The 19,929-nt window shown below is 45.3% G+C and overlaps 1 protein-coding gene across 1 annotated transcript in view; it reads right to left on the reverse strand.

The window, feature by feature from the left end:
* The window catches only part of CROCC2 (ciliary rootlet coiled-coil, rootletin family member 2), a 97,840-nt gene that overhangs the window by 25,992 nt on the left and 51,919 nt on the right, over positions 1-19,929 (reverse strand). Inside the window, exons 23-28 of the mRNA XM_053389928.1 lie at positions 13,200-13,343; positions 6,260-6,498; positions 5,988-6,147; positions 4,401-4,568; positions 3,646-3,997; positions 2,051-2,235 (exon numbers count right to left, since the gene is read on the reverse strand). Coding sequence (XP_053245903.1) covers positions 2,051-2,235; positions 3,646-3,997; positions 4,401-4,568; positions 5,988-6,147; positions 6,260-6,498; positions 13,200-13,343 — 1,248 coding nt within the window. The remainder of the gene's footprint in view (positions 1-2,050; positions 2,236-3,645; positions 3,998-4,400; positions 4,569-5,987; positions 6,148-6,259; positions 6,499-13,199; positions 13,344-19,929) is intronic.

Here is a 19,929-nt window from a genome sequence, read left to right on the forward strand (position 1 = left end):
TTTATCTGCTTCCCTTTCGCTGAAGACCTTGCTCAGGTCAGCGTATTGTTTGGGCACCTTCCCTTTGTCCGCCACTTCCGTCCCTGCTAGAAAGGCTTTTGCCCCTTCCGGCACCTTTCCCTCTCTGCAGTGTTCCAGGCAATGTGCTGACCCAAAGGAGACCACTCTCTGATGCCAGCCCACTAGCGGATCATGCTAGCCAGCTCATTCCCAAAATAACGGGAGCCCCTCCCAGGGTGGCCACATTGAACGCTATCCTTTCGGTGTGCCTGGCCACCCTCATAACCATTGGGACGGTCTGTAGGCTAACTTCTCCTCCCAACAGCTCCCTCCCATCGATCGTGGTCACCTGCAGGGGGTTGCTTAAAGGGAGTATCTGTATCTGGTGTTCAGCTGCAAACTCCTTACTCATAAAATTACAGGAGCTGCCTGAGTCCAACAGCGCCTTTGTCTTTAGTGGGTATCCGTTTGCCAGCTCTAGCAACACCTCTATTACTAGGGCTGGTCTTGGAGGTTCCGGAGTGGGCACTTTTACTGCTCCTTGGCCTGGCTGCTGTGCCCTGACGGTGGCAGCCAGGCGTTGGCTTTTACTGGCTCCTGGACTCCCTCCTCCCTCCCCCCAACAGCTCCCGCCATCCCTTGCCATTCCTTTCTTTGCGGGCAGACTCTGGCAAAGTGACCTGGCTGCTGGCAGAGATAACATTTCTTGGTGCTCTTCCCCTCCTTCTTCCTCCCTTCACTGGGATTTGAAACTGCGCGCGCGCGCGCTGTTCCAATTTCCATCGGCTCTCCTGGCGGGAAATTTGGCTCCGGAATCTCTGGAATGCGGAAATCCCTCCAACGCTCTCCTTTCCCTTCCCGCTTCTCCAAGGCTCTTGCCTCCTGGCGCGCTCCAATGGTCAGCGCTGATTTGGTCAGCTGATCCATAGACTCCGCCCTGGGCGCCCGGGAAAGTTCGTCTTTCACCGCCGAAGAAAGCCCCTCTTCAAAAAGCATTTGAATGGGTTCCGCCGATAGATCCCACCCCAATTTATGTATCAGCATTGTAAACTCAGTCCAGTACTCCCGAACTGATCGGCTCCCCTGTTTACAAGCCATCAATTGTCTGCGCACCAGTCCCTGTTCAATCTCGCTGGAAAACATCAAATCCATGGTGCGGAAAAACTTCCTCGTGTCCTTCAGCATTTCACTATTCCCTGCCATCAGGGGTCTAACCCAGCCTCTCGCCCCCCCTTCGAGATGGCCCACCACAAACGCCACTCGCGATGCCTCGTCGGGAAAGTCGTCAAACTGCAGCTCGAGAGCATACTGCATCTCTGACCTAAAGGCTTGATAGTTCCTGGGGTCCCCCCCAAACTTCTGCACCAATCCTGGCATCTTTCTTGCTAGTGTAGCGCCTTTTGCCTTTTCTGCATCCTGCGCCCTCCTTTCCTCTAGCCTCGCCGTTTGCAGCGCTAGCTGGACTTCCAACACCCTGTACCTTTCTTCCAGGCTTGGACCCTCTCCAGCTCCTCCTGCTCCCCCGGCTCCGGCTGGGTTGCTCATGATGCCTCTCTGCACAAGCTGCTTTCAGGGACTGTCCGATTGCTGTGATGGGATGGTGAGCTGCTTGTGCGTAAAATCCTAGTCCCTCAGAGTTTGGCTAAGTCCACAAACCTCTGTCTGTGACGGAGCTCCTTAAGCATGGCTCCATCAGTCGCTCGTAGAATCGGACAGTGGGCGTTTACGGAACTTCTTCCAGCATAAAAGCTCCTTAACGGAAACGCGTCTTCTGGACTCTCGGCGTGACAGTTTCCGGCGAGGAGTAGGTGTCCCTATGGGAGGTCCTGAAACCTCCCCACTATTTTTGCTGGAAGTGTCTCTGAGCCCTCCCTCCGACTCACTTTCCCTTGGAACTCCACCTCTCCCCCTGCTGGTTCCCTCCTCAGCTGAATACTCTCTCTCAGCCTCTGTGAGCCCTTTCACCTCCTGCTCCTCCGATGGCAGTTCCCTGACACATACATACATACATACGAGAAAAACGGTAAATGAAAGAGATGACATTACTCACCCTCTCTCTCTGAGTGTCCCGCAGCTCCTGTAGGAAGTCCCTCAAAGCATCTCGAACTACATCCGGGTCAATTTCACTTGTGACTTGGTCACCTCTGAGAGGAGAACGTTGGTGAAATGGGGAACGTGAGCGGCTCCTCTCAGGAGACCCAGTGCGGGAGGCAGGTGTCTGCCGGCCACTGCTTCCTGTGGAAACATAAATTCTTAACGTCTCAGAAGTCAAAGAGGGAGATTCTGATCAGGATTTCAAGATGGGTAAAGGGAAATTCTGCACAACTCAGCAAAACGTTTTAAAGGGGTCTTTAAATATAGGAAGCACCTTAAACAAAGCTTATGTTCTCTAGATACTTAGCCCAGCATTGTCTACTCTGACTATCAACAACTCCCCAGGGTCTCAGGTAGAGATCTTTCCCATCATCTGATACCTAATCCTTTTTCATTGGATGTGCCAATGACTGAACTATGTCAGGTGCTCTTCCACTGAACTATGACCTCTTCCCAGGACTGAGAGACCTGTTAGATACACAAACATCAGATACACGATGTGATGATGAAAAATGTCCTTTGGTCAGTAAGCAGTCAGGGCATGAGTCAACCACTGCCAGAGGCAGGACTTGGCTTTCAATAGCAGTCTTACAAACCGAAAACGGAATCCTGAGCACAGCAGTGAACACATGCAGCTTGCTTATACAGAGGGAGACCAATGGACCACCTAGCTCAGTCTTCCTCAGCCCTGTTATTTGGTATCTTTTGAACTGGAGAAGCCAGAAATTGAATCTGGAAAGCAAGTGCTTCTACACACAAATCACTTGCTTTACCACTGAGCTATGACAGCGCTCCCTGGTTGCTCACCAAGACCACTGCTTAAGTGGTGGCAAACAACCTTAATTTAAGAAAACAAGCACATTTCCTACTCCTCATAGCTGTACCAGGTGCATTGGTATAAATCGGGGTGGGCAACCTGCAGCCCTCAATCTATTCCAGTGGGTGGTACGCAGGGGGTAGCATAAATATACAGTGGTACCTCGGGTTACAGATGCTTCAGGTTACAGACTCCACTAACCCAGAAATAATACCTCGGATTAAGAACTTTGCTTCAGGAGGAGAACAGAAATTGTGCGGCGGGGGCAGGAGGCCCCATTAGCTAAAGTGGTACCTCAGGTTATGAACAGTTTCAGGTTAAGAACGGACCTCCAGAATCAATTAAGTTCTTAACCTGAGGTACCACTGTATATGGAGAGAGAGAGAGAGAGAGAGAGAGAGAAAGGAAGGAAGGAAGGAAGGAAGGAAGGAAGGAAGGAAGGAGTTGGCAGAGACTAAAGGAAAAAGGGTGGTGGAAAGCAGAGAAAGAAAAAGAAAAAGAGAAATGTTTGGTGGCCCTATCAACTTTTGACCACAATGATGTGTGGCCTCCAACAGATTCCCTTAAGGGAATGTGGCGTTCAACAGAAGGTTGTCCAACCCCAATAGAGTAATTTCCTTAGCTATGAGCATATTTCATTACCACAATTAGAGGTTGATGTCTACTGCAGTTATTGCTTAGCTGAAATTTAATGCACAGCATATGAAGGATATCCTGGTTAGGAGCCTTCTGACCTTTGACTGGAGAGCAGGATCTTTGTGGCGATGGACTCCGGCTGCCAAGCCCCAGCGTGCGGCGCAGAGCCGAATGCAGTGCCACGAGCTTCAGCTCCACCTCCCTCTTGGCTGCCTCCGCTTTGGCTAGTTCTATCCCCAAGCCTTGGGAACGCCCCTCACAGGTGCTGAGGCGCATCTGGAGGCTCTCGCCTGCCCTGCTGGCTTCCTGCAGCTTCATCTCCAGGTGATGAAGATCGTCCTTCAGCTTCTTCTCCTTTGCACGGCTCTCGGCAAGGCTCTGCGCAAGGTCTTGCTCCTGAAGCCGGCTTTCTGCCTCCATGGCAGACAGCTTCTTCCGCAAGCTCAGCACCTGAAAGAACAAGGTCGGCAGGCCATGGCAATGTACGGGCACTACCACCGTCCACACCACCTTCTCAGGACACAGGGAAGCCAAGAACAGCTGTAAATGTAGCTTGCACTCATGGTTCTTCACCTACGTGTATAAAAGTGATTTATATCCAGCCAGCTACCACTATCCTGCTGCACACTCAGAGCTAAAGTAGATGAGGCTGCAGGAAACCCGGTCCACACAGATACCCTGTCTTCTCACCTCTGTATGCAACCCTCCATGCAACTTATCTCCACTGCCACCTCTTGGAGGACAAGACGCAGGAGATGGAAGAAGAGTAAGCTGCCCTCCTCAACTCTCCCAGCTTACTTTTCACTACTTCTTCCATCTCCTGAACCTTGTCCTCCACCGCCCACCACGTTACCTCCTTGTGAGCAGATTCACGGCTGATCTCCAACCCGGCTATCTTCTGCTTCAGTTCCAGAGCCTCTTTGCTGTTCTGCTGCTCCTGCTGCTCCTCCTCGAGCAAACGATGCTGCAGTTCACTGATTTCTTGGGCTTTTTTGCTGTTCTCACTCTCTAAGGCCTTCACCTGCAAAAGGTATGCCAGAACTCTGGGTATTATCTATTATATGGGCTCTATGCTCAGAGGCCCAGCTCACACGAAAAAGCTTCTGTGGGGGTGGGAGGAGGAGAGGAAGAGGAAGAGGAAGAGGAAGCAGAAGAAGAAGAAGAGGAGGAAGAAGAAGAGGAGGAGGAGTTTGGATTTCATATCCCGCTTTATCACTACCCAAAGGAGTCTCAAAGCAGCTAACATTTTCCTTTCCCTTCCTCCCCCACAACAAACACTCTGTGAGCTGAGTGGGGCTGAGAGACTTCAGAGAAGTGTGACTAGCCCAGGGTCACCCAGCAGCTGCATGTGGAGGAGCGGAGACGCGAACCCGGTTCACCAGATTACGAGACCACCACACTTAACCACTACACCACACTGGGAGGGGATCCCTACTGTCACATTTGGCAATTGGTGTTAGAGTGAAATGATTAACTATATAGGGCTAGTAGGACAGAAGACGAAGAAGTCAAGGCCCTCCCCCTCCAGACATCATTTTTATTAAACAATCATTGTTATATGTGCTTGTGATATTACTGGAGGGGGGCGGTGTCACACATTACTCCACTTTCAATACTATTTGCACCTGCAAACATTTTGGGGTGGCCACACTGCTTCCTTTCCAAATCAGTGTATCCTGCAACCTCCTGTTTAAATCCTGCAACTTTTTGTACCACAAATGTTGTGGTTTATTTTTGTTCCACTCGGGTCTGCCCCTCTGGACAGCAACAGTGTGGTAGCATTGCAGAAGTATTGCAGAAGAACCTAAAGCAGAATAAATAAACCTACCACTAATGCACTATTATGATGTCAAGAACACCACTGCACAATACGCCCACAACAAGACACCAGTCTGGAGGGACCCCAACAGCAGGCGAAGCCAGAGCCAGTGACAAGCAGAGCAACTCCCCTGTAGAGAACAGGCAGGCAGGTGGGGTGGTAGTGGTGCTAGCTGAGGGCAGACCAAGGCTGGTGAGGCAGTGTCTCACTCACTCTAATGGACCAGCCTCAACTGGATGTAAGGAACCCCAAAGGGGGCGGGAGTAGCACCGACAGTCCTAGTGGGAGGCAGACACAGGTGGGAATATTAAAAAAGAGAGGCCTTATGGGTAGGAATTATGACAGAGGATCGAGGTCTCAAGGCTCTTTCATAGGAAATTTCAGGCGCAAATTAAACAAGCCAGAAAGACATTTTGGGTGGTGTGATGATGCTTCTCTTGTCCTCTGCTTAGATACTGTATCTACAAACTTGTGTTTTGACAGTGTCTGCAGCAGCTACAAGTGGCTTTGAATAAAGAATCCAATACTGGGTGGATGTCAAGGATCTCTTGTTGCAATTATTATATCCTTAGGGTTGTGATAAGAAGGGTATGGGGAGAGAGTTCTAAGACACACTTATACCTGCCTGCGCAGCTCCTGCAGCTCCCTTCGTGCTTCCATGCGGGACTTCTCCACTTCTCGTAGATTTGCTCGGACCTCCCCCACCTCTCCCTCAACGGCTGCTTTTGCTTCCTCCAGCACAGCAATCTTCTGCTCCTTCTCCTCTTCGGATCTCTGCAAGCTGCAGCAGATGCACAGGTTCATAATCTCTCCTTACTGGTAACCTCTACAAGTGCTGTGAGCCAATAGCCACTATGCCAGCAACACACCTGTCCTGTACCAAGGCTACCTACCTGAGCCTCTCATTCTCTGCTCTCTTGACAGCTGCTCTGAGCTCACTGTTGGATTTCTGCAGGGCTTCTTTTTCTCTGCTCTCGTCTGCCACAGCCCTCCGAATTTCCAGCAGCTCCTTTTGCTGGTGGTCACGAGCCTCTTCAGTCTCCTGCAGCCTGTGGTGAAGCTCAACCAGCTCCTTGCGAATTTCTGCATGGGTATCCTCTGCCAGCCGCAGCTGTGCTTTTAGCTGTTCTGCCTTGAAGAAAAAAGCATACACGGCTGAGCCAGGAACCTGAAACCCACAGCACGATCCTAAGGCTTACTCAGAAATAAGCCCATTGACTTGACTGGGACTTACTCCCTCGTAAGCACACTTAGGATTGCAGCAAATAGGGATGCATGTTTAAAACAATGCTTGCACTGTCCCTTGGAGGGTGATGCTGACGCCTAAGCAAAATGAGCATTTACAGTGGTATCTTGGGTTACAGACGCTTCAGGTTACAGACTCTGCTAAACCAGAAATAGTACCTCAGGTTAAGAACTTTTCTTCAGGATGAGAACAGAAATTGCGCAGCAGCAGCATGGCGGCAGTGGGAGGCCCCATTAGCTAAAGTGGTACCTCAGGTTAAGAATGGTTTCAGGTTAAGAACGGAACTCCGGAATGAATTAAGTTCTTAACCCGAGGTATACTATATTTGAAACATAGGCATTTGGAAAGTACAGTGGTACCTCAGTTTTTGAACAGAAGACTGTTCAGGTTCTGAAACATTTGAAAACCAAAAACTCACCAGCCAACAGCTAGGCCTCAGGATCTTGCACGCGGTGGAAGCCACATGGCATATTCGACTTCCGAGCTGTGTTTGAAAACCGAAGCATTTACTTTTGGGTTCACAGTGTTCGAAAACCAAAATGTTAGTCAATGGAGACGTTCGAAAACTGAGGTACCGCTGTATAGTCCTAATCTAGAGCTCACTGTATGGCAGGGAATAAATCTTAATTACAAAGGCAAAGCAATTACAAAGGCATGTCTACCCATAAATCAGCCCAACTGAACTCAACAGGGCATACTTCTCAGTAGATAGATAAAGAATGGCCCTTCACACCCCATTTGGGCAGAAATCAAAGCTAGCTGGAGTCAGGATTGATTGCAGTATGCTATTTCAAAATCCAGGTTGTTAGCAAAAAGCAAAAAGAGAGACCTACCTCTTCTTAGTGGATATCTATTGTACTGAATACTAGCCAATCTGTGGCAGCCATGAGCGACTACATCATTTCTTTAATGACTGGTTGGTTTTCCTTAATGGCCAATGGGCATCTCTTTATCAGAGCTGACTATATAAAATGGGTTACTGATAAAGAGTTGTCTATGAAGGGACACATCTTTGCCGCCGCCATCCCTTCCCCCCAACCCCAGCTAGGAGGCTGAAAGCTAGAGCTGGCTGTGAAAAGAACAACAGAAACACACTTTGGAACAGTGAGAGGAGAAATACCTGCAGTGTCAGAGTCCTTCCTCTGGAGGACCAATTTATTAAACATTCAGCCTGACTTGCTTGCACAAAACTTACAAGGAGCTTAGATTACATCCAGGCTTTTTCTGAGTTTCCCTCTGATTTGTTTACGGGGCAGTTATACGAACATAAGCATTCATCCTGCATTTATCCTGATTTGCTTGTGAGATGTTTATATGTTGTCATTCACCCTACACTTGACCATGCATTTCCCCATCCATTTCCTAATGGCAAAAAGCCAAATTCTTTTCTAAAAGTGCAAATGTTGTGCTAGGGTAACAGAACCCTTTAATCCACTTGAATTGTGCATATCTGAAGTATGTGATTGAATTCCTCCCACAAATCAGTGATGGTATGGAGGCACCCTAAGTGTGAAACAAACACAGATTGCTCTAACTCTGAAAAGTTAAAATCAGCCTTTTCCAATCTGGTGCTCTCCAGATGTTTTGGACTCCATCTCCCTTAGGCACCAGCTACCATGGTCATATGTACCATGGTACCAATAAGGGACGCGGGTGGCGCTGTGGTCTAAAACACTGAGCCTAGGGCTTGCTGATCGGAAGTTTGGCGGTTCAAATCCCCGTGACGGGGTGAGCTCCCGTTGCTTGGTCCCAGTTCCTACCAACCTAGCAATTCAAAATCACATCAAAGTGCAAGTAGATAAATAGGTGCCGCTCCAGCAAGAAGGTAAACGGTGTTTCTGGTTTCACCAGAAGCAGCTTAGTCATGCTGGCCACATGACCCAGAAAAACTGTTTGCGGTAAAACGTCAGCTCCCTCAGCCAGTAAAGCGAGATGAGCGCTGCAACCCCAGAGTTGTCTGCGACTGAACTTAACTGTCAGGGGTCCTTTACCTTTTTTACCATGGACAATACATTGTCCAACATCAGCAGAAGGACTCCAGGTTGGGGAAATATGGCTAAAACTCTCTTGTGGTGTTTTACTGCCTTTTGGGGGTATCAATGGGGCAAAATGTTATAAGTAGGCCATAATTCCCAAGTGACCTCTTCTTCCTAAGGGAAGCAATCCCCTGGGGAAGTGTTAATCATGGGTAAATGCTACCCATGGAACTTCTTGCCACTAGAGGAAGTGGGGAGAAGAATAAATAACCTGTATAACTTTGGGCCCATCATAACTCTTTTTCTCTTGGAGCCATGTGGCTTTAAAGCGGAATTTCTCACTTCAGCAAAGGAAAGCATGCAAGCATGTGTGAATGGAGGATATAGGAATGTTTCAGATTGCGGATGCATCTCAACAGGAGCAGGAGTGAGAGGTGTTGTGATTCATGTGTGAGATAGTAGGCATTTATCAGGTGGTGGGAATGCGTAATTGGAGCTATCAGCATGCTCTTAGATTTGAGTGCCAAACTGAGTAGGAGCAGAGGAGGAAGATTATGTTTGGAATGCAAGGAAAGGGGGGGGGGAAGCAAGCTACAACTGGAAGAGCTCAGTTGCTAAAGATAAACGACAGCAGCAACTCGTGGCCTTAGGTGATCTCAAGGCTGTTCCATTTCATGCACTCTACAGATACAGTGAGAAAAACTACTGGTCCTGAGGACGCTTGTTTGCACTAGGAGTGTTGCATTTAAGCATGCTGCATCCTTACTAAAAATATGTGGAAACCTGTATAGGCACTAAAAATGGTGCTTTGCAGGCCAAGCTGTACTCATTTGAGAAGGATTAATATTTCTGCTAACAACTGGAAAAATGCATTAAAAAAGAAAAGAAAAAGAAAGAGATGGAAATCTGAATTAAATTTGTGCTTGGCCATTGTGCCAAGCTGATCTGTCCTTGGAACACTGCTCTTTTCTGATGCCTTTGCGCATTCCACTTGGTCCACAGTGTGGTGTGGAGGCAGAAAAGAAAAATCCTCAGCAGCAGCAGGCTAGAAGTAACAGCATCTTAAAAAGCAGAGCCACCTTCATTCTTTCTGAATGAGGGTGCAGTACAGAGGGCCAGAACTTGCCCAGACCCACAGAGTAGCACATGTGTGCTCATCAGTTCTTCAGCCACACAGGTACAAGCAAGCCTGCATTCTAGTACAATGCAATGTGTTCCAGAGGCTGCACAGTGAATTACTAGGTATGATAAGCTATTTCCTGGGATAGCAGCACAGGGTGCCTCAGATGCAGGAGAAAATAGGGTTCTCTGTGTTTTAATTCTGCCTCTCTGGACAACCTGAGGCTACACACAACTGCTCTTGCTCCCTTGGTCCTTTATATTACTGGAATCGGGGACGGGCAAACAATTCCAATATGAACCCCCTTTCTTTCCTTCCCAACTTTCTTTCCTAACGCTTTTACTCTGGAAAGCTCTTAACATTGTCCAGATCCTCCCTGTTGGCCTGTCTCATTCCGACCAGCTCTCTGTTATTGTTGTTCTGTTTTTGAGAAGGATTAGGGTGAGCCCCTTTCTCTCCCAACCCCCACCTACATATGGGATCCACAAATGCAGTCAGCGGTTTTCTGCTGAGCTCAGCAGAAATTCACGAAGAAAGGTCAGTGACCAAAGAGAGGGGCGATCCATCATAAAATAAACTGTTTTTATTCCCCAGGATAAAGGAAGGGGGGCTAGCAGGGGGTGAGATTGAAAAGAAAACATTGCACATGAACCACCCCCCAACTCAAACACGCACACACACACACACACACACATACACCCTCCTTCCTGGCTCGCTCACTCTCTGTGTAAGGGCAGAGCTTTCCTCATTTACAGGAACACTGCAGCAAAGCTCTTAATGTGATTATTATAATTATATCTTGACTAGAACTTTTTATAAACAGTCTCTTTTGAAATCATGCCTGGGCAGCCAAGTCTCCAGCTGAGCCCTGGACACATGGAATAGGGTATTTCATGGTGGGAGAGGAAATGTGCATGCGTGTGAGAGACAGGGCGGGGGGGGGGGTGGAGGCGGGAGTGAGTGTGCATATGAGTTCACAGAATGATGTGGGAATATATTTATATGCACATGTGTGTGAATTCATGCAACTATTTCCACACAGTAAGAACATCGTAGGAGCCAACTCCAAGGGGCTGAGGTCCCTTCAACCTGCCCAATAAAATATCTGGGGGGGTCTGCCCCCCAAAGTTGACAGGCATTGCCATTCAAACGGTGTGTGCGCACAGCATCATGTGATCAGTTACGCGGGATGAGGCCTACCTGGGGCCCCCAATATTTTATTCAAGTTGGAACCACTGAAGAACATTGTGTGTGGGTGTGTGGGTGTGGGTGTGCCTGGGTGATGGGCCACTAAGAAAAACAAAGGAAATGGACTCTGTGCGGGCAAAAGCCACAGCTGAGCATTTGCAGTGATGTGACCTAGAGGAAAAAGCAGCAAGCTTGAGAGAGAGAGAGTCAAGAGTGCAGTGCTCGATGTCTGTTAGAATCCAAGGCTGCGGCTATGGAAGAAACAGGACCCTTTTGGGGTGTTAATGCTGTGAAGCCCTCCAGGTTCTATATATGCATGAATAAACCATATATCATAAAGATACTGCTGTCTCCACTGTGCCTCATTTCCAGAAAGGAACATGAAGCCTGGGTAAGCCCTGGAATCTCACTCAGCTCAAAGACTGGGGTGGGACGCAACACTACATCTTTGTGTGTGTGTGTGTGTGTGTGTGTGTGTGTGTGTGTGTGTATGTGTGTGTGTACACACACACATACACACACACATGTATGTGCATACATGTACACTTGATGATGCATGTACTCATGAGAAAACGCGAATGTGGCAGATGTGCCTTGTATAGTTGTGGGCTTGTGTGTATGTATGTTGACTATGTGAGCGTGGCGTGCATTTAAGGGAAGGCAGGGCTGCTCAACGAGCCTGACTTCCTCAAGTTAAAAGGCTGTGAAAATGTTATGGTTCCCATGGTGATAAGTAGGTCAATGCTGGCGCCTGTGAGGATTTCACTCTGTGTTTCTTTGCCCTCAGCTTGTTATATTAGTCCCACAACTGTCCTCTCCCACTCCCCCCACCTCTCTTTCTCTCATCTGCTGCTGTCTCCCTTCCCATGCTGTGTTACTCTTTCTCTGCCCATCCTACATCCATCTAGGAACATATGCACCCCCTCTCGCCCCATCCCCATTCCTTCTGCCCTCCCTGCCCTCTGAAACAACCCTCTTCTGCTTGCTTGTGTGGTCCCTCCTGGGGCTGGACTTTGAAATCTGTTGAAAGGAGGCCATTTTTTTGCCAAAATAAACAGCCTGTCATGTTAAATTACTCTCTCTTCCTCTTTTATGTCCTTTAATTTTCTATTTTCCCCCCTTCGCCCCACCCCAGTCTTTTCGGGCTGGGGGTCATTCTCTTGTTCTGATGTACTGTGTTTGTAGAGAACAAGAGCTCAGAAAGCATCTGGCAGTGGGTGAGGGTTTCCACCTGGGGATGTTTTCCAGAGCTGCAGATATTGTTCCACCCCCAAGAGTCACCACCCGGAGATGTGTGTTAGGAAAAAGGGGGTGCAACGGGGTGGGCAGGGATCCCTGTTTGCAATTTAACCTATAGCACGCCATTATTAGAAAGGGTGAAAAGGGTGCTGACTGGCTGGAGTCACTGCCTGTTCTTCCTAATTCACACCTAAAGGCAAAGGTAAAGGTAAAGGGACCCCTGACCATTAGGTCCAGTCGTGATCGACTCTGGGGTTGTGGCGCTCATCTCGCTTTATTGGACGAGGGAGCCGGTGTATAGCTTCCGGGTCATGTGGCCAGCAGGACTAAGCCGCTTCTGGCGAACCAGAGCAGCACACGGAAACACTGTTTACCTTCCCACTGGAGCGATACCTATTTATCTACTTGCACTTTGACATGCTTTCAAACCGCTAGGTTGGCAGGAGCAGGGACCGAGCAAAGGGAGCTCACCCCGTCGCGGGGATTTGAACCACTGACCTTCTGATTGGCAAGTCCTAGGCTCTGTGGTTTAAACCACAGCGCGTCCTTCAATTCACACCTATCCAATCCAATTCTAGGTTACAAAAGGAGGATTGCTAAGTAGAGAATGGAAAGTGACAGAGTACAAGCACCAATGCTTCTCCTTCATTCTGTGCCATGGTCTTCACTGGCCAAATAGGTTTTGCAGGTTTCCAAAGCTAACAAAACTTGTCTTTCCAGGGATGGAAGTGCTATGAGTTTGTACCCTACAGGCAGCTTTGCTTCAGTCATACTGCCTTCAACACCGAAGCCCTGCTCAAGTATTAAGTCTGGCCGATTCTGCCGTAATTTAGCACTCCTGATTTCCATAGGAGCAGAAGACCTCAGATTTTAAAGCTACTGCCTGCTCTTTCAGCAGAGAGGGGAAATGCTTCCATTGCGACCAACTTATTCACAGATGGCTTGAACTGGGGCAAACACCTATCTGTTGACAAAGAGATACATAGAGCACTTATAGGACCATACTGAACAGGGACAGAGAATCCTTCCACAGAAAGAAGACCCAGCCAAGAACCCAAACATACCTCCCGCCCAACAAGCTCCTTCTCTCTTGCCAGTTCCTTTATGTGTTCATTTAAGCGCTTTGCCTCCTTCTGGTGGGCAGCCATTGCGTCCTCAAACTGTGCCTGGAAGGTCCGTAGCTCACTGGTGATGCTGGCAACTGTGTTCTGTAATGAAGAAATCACAGAATCAAGCATGGTATGTGCCACTTTGTTCTATGTGTTCTGTAAAGTTCCAGAATATGGAGACACCGGCAGTCGAAGGACTGGCTCTCACAACCGTTTCCTCATAAAGCTCAATTCTAGGGTAGCACTGCAGGTTAGCTGAAATTTGCTAGCCGGGAACAAGTTAGATGCCTTTACAGGGCAACAAGGCACTTGCTTTTCGTATCTGAAGTACAGGACTGTTTCAAAACCCCAGTGGAAAGTCATTTAGGAACATTGGAAGCTACCTTATGTTGAGTCAAACCACTGATCCACCTAGTTTAGTATTGCATACACTGACTGACAAGCAGTTCTTGAGGGTTTTAGGCAACAGTCTTTTCCAGCCCTACATGAAGATGGCAGGTGTTTAACCTGGGATCTTCTGCTTGCAAAGCCTGTTCTCTCTCATGGGGCTGAGACCATTCTAAGTTTTGCAGGGCAGTTTTTCTGCACAGGAGGAAATGTAATCCCAACCCCAATGTATGTGACTAGGAAATCCAGTTGATCACACAAAACAAAGCATTCAAATTAATCAAAGAGAAAGTTGGCCAAATGTAGAATAGTCATGGGTGCTTCAGCTGAGATTCCTGCATTGTGGGGAGTTGGACTGGATCACCCTTGGGGTCCCTTCCAATTCTACAATTCTCTGATTCTATATCTAGAAATAGCTAGACAGAAATTGTACCAGAACTTTTGGGCTGACAACAACACTGTTTGCAAAGTTTACCAGCCCATGCAACTATCTTTACAAAGACATTTTAAAAAAGCAGCTTTAGTTCAGCACCCATCACTGGTAGGTACAACTGGTTCTTCCCTAAGCAACAAGAACAGAGTTGATCTTGTTCCTCACTCTAAGCCAAAAACACTTGCCAATATCTTCACCCATATAATGTTGCAAGACACTGTAAGGTGTCCTCCATAAGTTTAATATTCTTTTAGGATTTTCCCTCCCCTGCCTGTGACAGTCAGTGATTCTACAACTTTTATAGACTCATAGCATGCCAAGATGGAAAGTGACCTATTAAATCATCCAGGCCACCCTGCCTTAATACAAGAAACTCCCTGGACAAAATTATGGATACTAGCAATTGCTTTGCGTCTCAACAGGACTATGATAGGACATGAGTATGTTTTGATGCCAAACTGAAAACAAGCAGTATTTGAGCAGGTTCAGCTCCAGCAGAAGGATTTGTGAATAGGCAGAACAACCAAGGGTCTACAGCCCCAACTCTGTATCTGTAAAACTATATCCATTGAAATAATAATGAATAAATTATTTTGAAATAACAAAATTAAAAAGATAGGAGAAACATTCAAGACTTCAATAGGCAGAACTCACTTCATGAATTTAAGGTGTAGTGAGTGGACTGGAGTAGGTAGGGGGCCAATAACAGGGAAACGCAAAAACACCCTGCCTGCTATAATTCATGGTTTGTGTATTTCTTCCTTCCCAGTGCCACACACATAACCAACAGAACTGTGACATGAAAATTAGTCATCTAGTAAAAGGCTGTTAATTGGAACATTTGTCTCCTTTATGGGAAATGACCTCCTTGGCATGAGAGAGAGAGAGAGAGAGAGAGAGAGAGAGAGAGAGAGAGAGAAGATACAGGAAAGCACAGCCAAACCATTTCATGGAAGTTAGGAAATGGTCAGCAGCAGGAGACCAATCTTTTGCTGTTGCAACCTTACGGTAAGAAATAAGCTGAGCTTTAAGGAAATGGTGTACAATCTCAGATCAGTTTTAGTGGAAACGAGAAAGAGAGAGAGAGAGAGAGAGAGAGAGAGAGAGAGAGGAATGTAGTCTGACCTATAAGGCAGGTTCCCATTTGTTCATTCTGGCCTAGTATCTACTCCAAGTGGCAGTGGCTCTTGGATCTCCAGCAGAGAACTTTCCCACCACTTGCAGCCTGATCCCTTTTAACTGAATATGTCAGGGTCTGAACCTAAAACCTTCTGCATTCAAAGCATCTACTTTATCAATGAGCTATGGCTCCTCCCTGGGCTGAAACCAGTCATGCTTTTTCTGGGAATCTTTGGAACTGAGCTGATAGGCTGTATCATTCAGCAGCCTGTGAAGGTGGAAGTTCAAAAAGATACAGCACGTCATGACATAATGAGCAGCAGAAAATTAACTTAAGGCATGGCTTGTGTAAACAATGACTTTGCCCAAGAGATGTGTTTTTTGAATTGACTGACAATATGGACTTGATTGACATTTGGAGAACTAAGAATCCCTTGGGTAGAGAGGGAACCTTCTTCTCTGAAGCCAAAATGACATGGACAAGAATTGACCAAATCTGGATTACTAGAGGACTGGCACCTAAGACTCGAAAAGTGGAAATTTGCCCTAAAACTTGCTCCGACCATAACGCTGTGAAAATGGAGATGAAATTAACACCAATCGGTTCCTTCAGATGGAGGATGAATGACACCTTGTTTAGAGATCAAGAGGTTATCAAGAAGGCCCAAAAAACCTTGAGAGACTATTTTGAGATAAATTTGAACACCACCATTGAAAAAAGAGTAATCTGGGACGCAAGCAAAGCAGTTATGAGGGGGTTTCTGATTCAACAGAATGCAATAAAGAAGAGAGCTCAAAATGAGAAAAAAGATAAAATTTTGGAAAAAATAAAAGAGAAGAAACTGAGAGTGAAACCAAAGTCACAAGACATTCTGAGAGATATAAAGTTATATCAAGTGCAATATATGAAGATGATGAATCAGGAAATCGAATGGAAAATTAAACAAATGAGACAAAGGACATTTGAATCGGCTAATAAATGTGGAAAATTGTTAGCCTGGCAAATGAAAAAAAGACAAAAGCTCAACACTATTGCTAATTTGAAAGTGGAAGGAAAGAACATTCAGAATCCAGTGGAAATTAGAAAATGCTTCCAGAGGTACTTTAAACAGTTATATACACAAGGGCCACACAAAGAGTTTGATATAGACCAATTTTAAAAAATAAATGGACTACAAAAAATCTCTCAAGAAAATAAGTTAATGCTGAACTATAAAATAACAGAACAGGAGGTGGAAGGTGCCATCCAGAATATGCAGTTGGGCAAATCTCCAGGGCCGGATGGCTTAACCTCCAAATATTATAGATCCTTGAAGGATTGGATAATGCAACCACTAAAGGAGGTCTGTAACGAAATTTTGGAGGGGGGAAAAGCGCCAGAGTCGTGGAAGGAAGCTTATATTACACTTATACCGAAAACTGAGTCTGAAAAGACACAACTTAAGAACTACCGCCCCATATCCCTGCTCAATGTGGATTACAAAATATTTGCTGATATTTTGGCTAAAAGATTAAAAAAAGTATTAGTGGAAGAGATACATAAAGACCAAGCCGGCTTTCTCCCAGGTAGACACTTGTCTGACAACACGAGGATTATAATTAATATTTTGGAGAAGTTGCAAGTGAACTAAAGCAGTTTTAATCTTTGTAGATGTGGAGAAAGCCTTTGATAATATTTCTTGGAGTTTTATGAAGAAAAATCTTCAGGGGATGGGGGTTGGTCAAGGGTTTGAAAATGGTATAAGTGCAATTTACTCAGAACAAAAGGCTAAACTAATAGTTAACAATGTGGTGACAGAGGAATTCAAGATAGAGAAAGGTTGGGCAAGGCTGCCCAATTTCCCCATTGCTTTTTATTTCGGTCCTGGAGGTTTTGCTAAATATGATTAGAAGGGACCGTCTGATTAAAGGTATACAGGTCGGAGCCAAACAATACAAACTGAAAGCTTTTGCAGATGATTTAGTTTTGACATTACAGGAGCCAGAATCTAGTACTAAAAGAGTATTAGAATTGATTCAAGAATTTGGTCATGTGGCAGGATTTAAGTTGAACAAGTTAAAAACTAAAGTTCTTGAGAAAAACTTAACACCGTTTGAGAAAGAGAGGTTTCAGAAGGAGACAGGCTTAACATTGGTTAAGAAAGTAAAATACCTGGGGGTTAATATGACTGCTAAGAACTTAAACTTATTTAAAGACAACTATGAGAAATGCTGGTCAGAAGTGAAATATGAAATATGGTCGAATTTGAAGCTTTCCTTGTTGGGTCGAATTGCTGTTATAAAGATGAATGTATTGCCAAGAATGTTATTTTTGTTTCAATCATTGCAAATTTTGGACAAAATGGATTGTTTCAAGAAGTGGCAGAGAGACATTTCTAGATTTGTCTGGCAGGGCAAGAAGCCCAGAATAAAATTTAAAATACTAACTGATGTAAAGGAAAGAGGTGGATTTGCCCTGCCAGACCTTAAACTTTATTATGAATCAGCAGCATTCTGCTGGTTGAAAGAATGGCTGCTTCTTGAGAACACAGACATTTTGGATTTAGAAGGTTTTAATAACGTTTTTGGATGGCATGCATATCTGTGGTATGACAAGGTCAAAGCACATAAAGCATTTAAAAACCATATTGTCAGGAAAGCATTGTTTAATGTCTGGATAAGATATAAAGACTTACTTGAAAATAAAACCCCAAGGTGGTTGTCACCGATGGAAGCAAAGGCTCAGAAAAAGCTCAATATGGAGGCCAAATGGCCGAAATATTGGGAAATTTTGGAGCAAGAAGGAGACAAATTGAAATTGCAGAGTTTTGAGAAATTAAAAGATGAAGTGCGAGACTGGCTTCACTATTATCAAATAAGGGAGGCTTACAATTTGGACAAAAAAATTGGCTTCCAGGTGGAGAAATCAAAATTGGAAACAGAACTGTTAGATCCCAAAACAAAGATACTTTCTAGAATGTATAACCTGCTGTTAAAATGGAACACTCAGGATGAAACGGTTAAATCTGCTATGATTAAATGGGCACAAGATGTTGGACATAACATTATGTTCGCTGACTGGGAACAGTTGTGGACCACAGGTATGAAATTTACGGCATGTAATGCCCTAAGAGAGAATATTATGAAAATGATATACAGGTGGTACATGACACCAGTCAAGCTTGCAAAAATCTATCATTTGCCCGATAATAAATGTTGGAAATGTAAAGAAAACGAAGGTACATTCTTTCATCTTTGGTGGACGTGCCCAAAGATTAAGGCTTTCTGGGAGATGATCTATAATGAAATGAAAAAGGTATTTAAATATACCTTCCTGAAGAAACCAGAAGCCTTTCTCCTGGGCATAGTCGGCCAATTGGTGCCAAAGAAGGATAGAACTTTCTTTATGTATGCTACAACAGCAGCAAGAATACTTATTGAAAGTATTGGAAGACACAAGATTTACCCACCCTGGAAGAGTGGCAGATGAAGGTGATGGACTATATGGAACTGGCGGAAATGACTGGCAGAATCCGAGACCAGGGAGAAGAGTTGGTGGAAGAAGATTGGAAGAAATTTAAAGACTATTTGCGGAAACATTGTAAAATTAATGAATGTTAAAATGATGTTGGATTGAAATTAAGTGGCATTAGCAACAAGGTTAATAAGAATATGTAAAAATGGATTGATAACGGATGAAAATATATAGTTATAATATGTTGAGATAGAGAGTTAAGATAAATGAAAGAGGGTAAGGATTTGCTGAACTGACTATGTGAACGGGAATACAAAAAAGGGAGGTGCGAGGAGGTCAGGGAAATAAGCAAATGAAATCCAAGATATGAAAAAAAAGGATTTGTTTTTAATTTTTTCTATTTACTTTTTCTGTATTTTGTATTTTCTTTTTTTTCTATGTATTTTTGTATTTTTTGTATTTTTCCTTTTTCTCTTGCTCTCTTTTTATTCTGTAAATTTCTGCTTTTTGTAAAATTCTAATAAATATCTTATTAAAAAAGAAAGAGATGTGTTCAAAGGAAGATTCAATAGAGCTACTCTCAAATATCAGGTAAGAAAGTATTTCTAGGATGATAAATGGGGTGACGAGGGATGGATTATGGATAGTATTCAACTAAGTTTTACTCAGACCCACTGAAATATTGAACATGACTATGTCAGGTCCATTTATTTCAATGGGTTTACTCTGAGTAAAGCTAAGGGCTCAGCCACACACCTTTTGTCTTGTGCTTTCTAGGTGCAGGTCTTGAGCGCTTTAAAGAGTGGATCTGTGCCTAGAAACACAACACAAAAAAGAAGCCTGGACAAGTCCTTCATTGAATACCACCCTATGCACTCAACTGTGAGCCACAATTGATGTATATGAACAGTAAGGCCTGACTCCCATTTCAGCTAAAAGCAGCCTTGTTTCAAATCCCTTGGATGGAGGCAGAGGTGGCACCTGCAACATACAAGGAACCCTTCGGGATTAAAGGCAATGCTATAGCTGTTGACCACATCTAAGCGGGACTGATACTGGACAATCTGGAACTTGGTTGCCAATTAAAATACTGTACCCACTTCTCTTCTTTGTCTCCCATTCAGGCTCCAGAAGAGTCATGTCAGCTCTTGGTTTAGAGCAGTAGCTGCACATCTAAGCATTAGTTACGAGCATTAGGAGAGATGCTTTCTTGCTTATTCCTGAGGAGCACCAGAGATGCATTCCCCACAATGTGTTGCTGCCACAAACCAGCTAAGAAAAAGTGTGAACGA

The sequence above is a fragment of the Podarcis raffonei genome, chromosome 5, assembly GCF_027172205.1.
Source record: "Podarcis raffonei isolate rPodRaf1 chromosome 5, rPodRaf1.pri, whole genome shotgun sequence".
Classification (NCBI taxonomy): domain Eukaryota; kingdom Metazoa; phylum Chordata; class Lepidosauria; order Squamata; family Lacertidae; genus Podarcis; species Podarcis raffonei.